At 42.2% G+C, this 5962-nt stretch overlaps 2 protein-coding genes across 2 annotated transcripts in view; one reads left to right on the top strand and one right to left on the bottom strand.

Moving 5' to 3' along the window:
- The window catches only part of adamtsl2 (ADAMTS-like 2), a 26217-nt gene extending 25074 nt beyond the window's left edge, over positions 1-1143 (top strand). Inside the window, exon 19 of the mRNA XM_055039737.1 lies at positions 1-1143. This exon is cut by the window's left edge and continues 1363 nt beyond it. The gene's annotated coding sequence lies outside the window, so the exon portion shown is untranslated.
- LOC129366113 (protein FAM163B) lies at positions 1111-5670 on the bottom strand. The gene is made up of 3 exons (XM_055039739.1): positions 5179-5670; positions 3261-3376; positions 1111-2532 (listed from the first exon to the last, which is right to left on the bottom strand). Exons 2-3 carry the CDS (start codon positions 3351-3353, stop codon positions 2086-2088), a joined length of 540 nt encoding a protein of 179 aa, XP_054895714.1. The 5' UTR covers positions 3354-3376; positions 5179-5670; the 3' UTR covers positions 1111-2085.
- Between the last annotated feature and the right edge of the window lie 292 nt (positions 5671-5962).

Here is a 5962-nt window from a genome sequence, read left to right as displayed (position 1 = left end):
ACTTTATAACAGAAAGTGTTGATATATTTAACGTGGGTTTGGCGTCCGGCTCGCTGCAGCACCTTGTCAGAAACTTTCCCGTTGGACCCGCCTGCACCGTGCGGGAGCGTATTTATTAGTCGTAGCACATTTTCATTTATCGTGACGGTCCCGACGCCAGCTGGCGGTTCTGTCGGGTCAACTGATGCCAGTTCTGGTCTGGTTCTCTGGAGCGCAGACAGACAGATTCCTGACACTTGAAGTATGGCTGAAATGTACTCAGATGTGTATTGAAAACTGTTGCCTACTGTGTGTTTTATATAACTGATACCTCTTTGTACAAAACTGAAGTATGAACATTGTGTACTGTTAATATTAGCTGAAAACATGAAGGTACTTTAATTTCCATTAAATAACAGTTCAAATGAGAATATTTTCTATTTTTTTTCTGAATTTATAAACATCCAGATGTGAGACTGTGGGTCATTTTTATCTATCTTTTTAAATCTGTAGCTTTTGTCTCTGTTCTCTCTCTGACTCAAACTGCTTTACTGAAATGAACTTCTTTAAAATGTTAAAGTTTGAAAAAGATCAAAAATTCCCAGCTTGACTTCAAAACTTACGACGGCGTTTCGAGGCCATATTACGAAAAAAATCAAATGATGTGAAAAAAGTGATAAAATTACGAGAATTAAATTGCAATACTTCATTCTGGTATTTCTTGGACTTTATTCTCATAAACAGAATCTTCACAGACAATTTCTACAAAAAGTTTCACTTTATTTGTTTTTGTGATTAAAGTTTATGTTCTGCTATTATTCATGTCATATCCTGAAAAACAGTTTGATTTAATATGTATCATATGAATGTTTTGTGTTCTGGACCTGCAGCCGGTTCAGCATTTAGAGGCAGGATGCTGAGGACCACAGGAATCAACATGTTGAGTTTTTAGGACTTTAAGTGAAAACAAACACGAAGTGAAATTTGTGCTAATATTAATATTTAAACAGTGGATCTCCATCACTTACAGGAATAACACAAAGAAGCTAAACTTGCATTCTAATAAGTTTCATCTGAAAATTTAATCTATTTACCAATTTATGTGAAACATTGTCAGAATTATTTTGTTTCCTTCAACCGAATAAAATCTCTTAAAATATGAAACTTATTTTTGTTGTTTTATTTTTACATATGTGCTAAAACTATCATTATGCTGTGATAGCATAAGACAGATAATCCTTTGCTTTCTCCCTGTGGTCCTACTGCCATCTGCATAAACACACTGTTCTTGGTGCTGTCAATCACCTTCCTGTATGCAGCACTCTCACCCTCTGCTTTCTCTGCTGTTTCAGCTCCTTCTCTACAGCCTGTCCTGAATGCTAAGGCTAGTTAGCATAGCCACAGCTTCTCTGCTGTTGAGCAGCACATACATGTGGTGGATTGTCAGCACTAAGAGCCTTCTCCTGGCTCTGATTGGTGGTTTTTGTTGCATTTCTGCAGACAGAAGTTGGAGGAGATCGATTTCACAGATTTCCTATCTCATATGGTGACAGATTTAACAAATATATAAAGAGCCCATATTCTTCTGAAGCTTTAAATCTCCTCATGTTTTTATCTAAATTCATAAAGAAACATCGGTGAGTCTCTCAGATTCAGATGTATTGGTTATAAATGATCATTTTGATGCTAACAGAGTTTTCAGCTGCAGACAGTTCAGCATCAGAGCTGCTGCAGATGAACAGCAGAAACTCACAAATAATGTTTTCTCAAACATTGCTGATTTTTTCCCCCAGGAAATTCACAACTTTTCAAATTCAGAAATTTTTGTACTTTCTATAAATTGCTGAGATTAATCTAAAAATGTCAGTTTTTTACAGCAAATTTTCAAACGAATATATCCTGGATTTTTCTTAGAAATTTCTGATCTTACTATGAAAATGTTTCATTTTTTTTCTGCAAATTCTTGACTTTTCAAACTCAGGGTTTGCGTTGTTTGTTTTTTCTCAAACTGCCAGATTAATCTCAGGACTTCTGGGTGTTTTGGAAGAATTTGGCTCCTTTTCTCCGGATCTTGTCACAGCTACACGTCGCAGCTACACGTCGCAGCTACACGTCGGTGCTCACGCTGTGCGTCATCACCTCCTTCATGCAGTAGGAGCGGATCAGTTTCTGGTAGAAACTGTCCAGGTCGGCGGGCAGCTCCAGGTCCTGCTGCTGCACAGTCCGGTAGCTGATCCTGCGGCCGCCGTTGCACAGCCGCTCCGGATGCTGCAGGTAGAAGGGCAGCGAGCAGCGGGCGCAGGACGGGCAGAAGGCGTGGACCCGCTGGCCCCGGCGCGGCGGCGGCGGCGGCGGGGGCGGGGAGTAGCTGCAGGGCCCGTTGGCCTCGGTGAGGAAGGTGGGCGGGTACGGCTCGGGCTCGTCGCTGTAGTGCTCCGGCGTGGGAGGCGTGGGCGGAGCGCACAGAGCGAGGGGCCGAGAGGGAGACATGGTGGACAGCTCCGGCTCCTCGTCCTCCCCCTTCTCAGACTCCTCCGGCCTGCAGCAGTAATACTGCACAGCAACACAGAAAGGCTTTACTTTCTCACGTTCAATTAGTAATGAAACACATTCTGTTCCTCTGAGGTGTCAAACTAAAGGCCCCGGGGCCAAATCCGTCCCTGACAACATGATGATGTGACGGTAGGAGGCGCTGTTGCAACAAAAACATTGAGTCATAAAGTTTTTCTGTAAGTTGCAGTGACAACATTTGATACGAACTGTCAACTTCTGTGACTGTCTATATCTCCAAACGTTAGCTTTTTTTAGGCTTTTTGCATGTTTAGGTTTTGTAGCATAGTGTTAAGTTGCAACAGCGCCTCCTACTGTCACACATACTGTCACAGAATCGGGTGGAACTCCGTCCTGCTGCAGGTTTTATCAGATCAATCAGTTTCTCCTGATTTCACCATCTCACCAACACGCCCTGCATGTTTCACTCTAATGCATAACAGAGTTTATTACATTTTCTCCAAACTGTTAAACTAGCTGGGCTTAAGTGATGCTGACTCCCACCTGCAGGGGGCAGTAGTCTACATAAAAACCATTAAACACAACATGTTTGTCAGCAAGCTGTTTTCCTGGTGCTGGAGAAAATACTCAAACACTAAAGTAAAATTACAAGTAGATAAAAAGTACTCTAGTAAAAGTGAAAGTTCACACTGACTAAATGTACATCCACGTTTTCATTTCAGATCAAACACAATCTGTGTTGTAAAAGGAAAGTCTTTAAAGTGACAGACCTGCAGCCTACATAAACACAACACAGCGACGATGGTCAGTAAGATGACTGTAGCCAGAATTCCTCCTGCGATGACCACTGTCCCGGCTGACATCCGAAATCCTCCCCATCAACCAGCTGCAGGCGGCGAAACCAAGAGACGACGGGACGGAAAACAAGGTCAAACAGGACAGGAAAGACGAGCCGATGGAGGGGAGGACAAATGGGAGCATGGCGGAAAGACGAGATGGAGGATTATGAGAGGGAAGGGAAATGTGTTGAAGTCGAGACAAGAAGGAGAAACAAGGAAAGTTTAGAGGAAAGTAAAATTGACTTTCTGTTTATTCTGAACAGTTCTGATTGAAAAAATGAATATTTTCCAATCATTTGTGCATTTATTGGTAAGAAAACATCAAAATATAAACAAAATCAAATTAGATGTGGAGTTGCTCAAAGTTCAAGGCCCTTTATACATGTAGCATCTAAAATCACCATCGCTGCTGTCAGTCATTATGCTGATGACACTCAGATTACATCGCAGGCTCCGCTGACGTTTTCATGATGTTTCAGACATTCAGGGATCAGAGAGAAAACTGTGAAGGATTTTTATTTCCTGAGGTTTTCAGCCAAACTCACTGCGGTCAGCCTGTCACACACGTCTGCTTCGATGAGCCGCGTGTAAATTCACACTTCAACCTCTAGAGGACGCTCTTTCAGTGATAACATGACTATTAAATACATATATATATATATATATATATATATATATATATATATATATATATATTATATATATATATATATATATATATATAGAACAACGTTTGTAGCATTTATGCTTCTGTTAAGAACTGATGAGCTTCACTGGTCCATAAAGGGTTAACAAAGTTTCCATTTATCACTTTTCCTGAACTGAAGGAGTAAAACATTTTAAAAAACCAGAAATTAAAAAACTAACTGGTTTATATAAAAAACAAGGGAACAAATTTCAAAATAAAAGAAGCAAACCACACAGTCCAAAAGGTTTAAGTTACATTTCTTCCCTGTCATCTTCCAAAGCTGAATTAAGTGGGAATTAGTGAATTAAACCCAGAAAAGGCCTCAGCAGACGTTTCCTGCCCTGCAGGCCTCTGACTCAGGATCCTCTGCTGAACGAACATTTATTCAACCTTCCTTCAGTGTTTCTAAAATTAAGCCAGAAATGCAGGAAACAAATGACTGTTCAGCTTTTCTGGGTTAAAGTTTGTGTTTTCGGTCCGGATGTCGTATTTGATCTGAGCCTCTGGGTCAGATGAGGCATGAGATGTAAATCTGGGAGGAGTTTAAAATAAATTTTAATAAGCTGGACAGAAGCATTTTAGTCCATGTGGGTTGATAACACGCCTCAGTGGAAATGTGTTGGTTATAGAAACAGTTATTCTGTTGGAATGCTGCCATTTGATAGTTTTTGTTCAGCTCTGAATATTTAGATTATTGTTTATAAAAACTAAAATAAACGTTCATGTTCTCCCTGTGAAGCAGCTTCAGGTTCTGAAACTAAAGGAACTGATGAAGCTTCAGGAACCAGCTTGATTTTCTGAAATGAACCAGAATCTCAGATCAGATTCACGCAGAGAATGAAAGATGAAATATTATTATCCATTAAATGTTCACAAGGATTTATTTTTTAATCAGAATTTATCAACCAAGGCTGAGACTCCAGAAACTTCAGATCAAAGGCTGATATTATATAAGCGAACAAGTAATTGACCTCGAATAATTACGACCCAAAAAGATTCATCCTCCCCATTTCTCTTCCATTTCTCTTCCATTTCTCTTCCATTTCTCTTCCATTTTCTGCGCCCTTTACGCGTGGAACCACCGCGCAGCGCCTCCTGCAGTGACTCCACGCCTCGCCGCATGCAGCCCCACATTCATCCCAGAAACTCTGCGCTTCTTACCCGTCACTTCAGTGTTTCTCATGTCTCCCCGCTTCAGGGCGCAGCGGGAGGCGGGAAGAGGTGGAACCGAGCGCAACGCTCCGACCTGGAGCCACCGGCGGATCCACAGGCTGAGCGAACCGGAGGCAGAAAAGAACCGTTCTCCAGAGATGAGCCGGCTCCTGAGCCGATTTAAAGCAGCAACGAAAAGTCCCGTCAGTTGAACGTCCAGATGGAAACAGGTCCGGTCCACTGATCACCGACCGCAGGTCCGGTCCACTGATCACCGACCGCAGGTCCGGTCCACTGATCACTGAGTGCGCAGTGGATCCGGTCTCATCCTGTCCTGATGCTGCGTGGATGAGGCTGTGCGTCACAACGACCAGCAGAGGAAACGATCCGCAGCATCACATCCAAACGTCCTTTACCGCCCAGAAATCTAAAGAGAAAACCTGCCACAGCGAACCGAACCGACCCGAACCGAACCGAACCGACCCGTCCGGAACTGAAAACTTTGATTTTTCTCCCCTTGTGTCCAGAAGTGACCCTGGTTGTAGTGGAACTGAGAGGTTTGGTGGATTAATGAAGAACGTGACTCTGAAGCTGATCTGCAAATAAATCAATAAAAACTGATGTAAAATAATCAGAGTGAAAATTAATTCCTTATCATTTTATGGAAACAAATTGGAGTTTTTTCTACATTAGAGTAATGTTGCCCTAGTTTGGGTTCAGGACTCTGATGGATGGAGGCTGAATCAGTCCTGTGACATGTTGACCCCATGACCCCTGCACAGGGTCACTGAAA

This window comes from Poeciliopsis prolifica, unplaced genomic scaffold (genome assembly GCF_027474105.1).
Source record: "Poeciliopsis prolifica strain line A6 unplaced genomic scaffold, Auburn_PproV2 SCAFFOLD014, whole genome shotgun sequence".
Taxonomy (NCBI): domain Eukaryota; kingdom Metazoa; phylum Chordata; class Actinopteri; order Cyprinodontiformes; family Poeciliidae; genus Poeciliopsis; species Poeciliopsis prolifica.
Note: the sequence above shows the minus strand (reverse complement) of the source record. Positions and strands in the feature narration are given on the sequence as shown.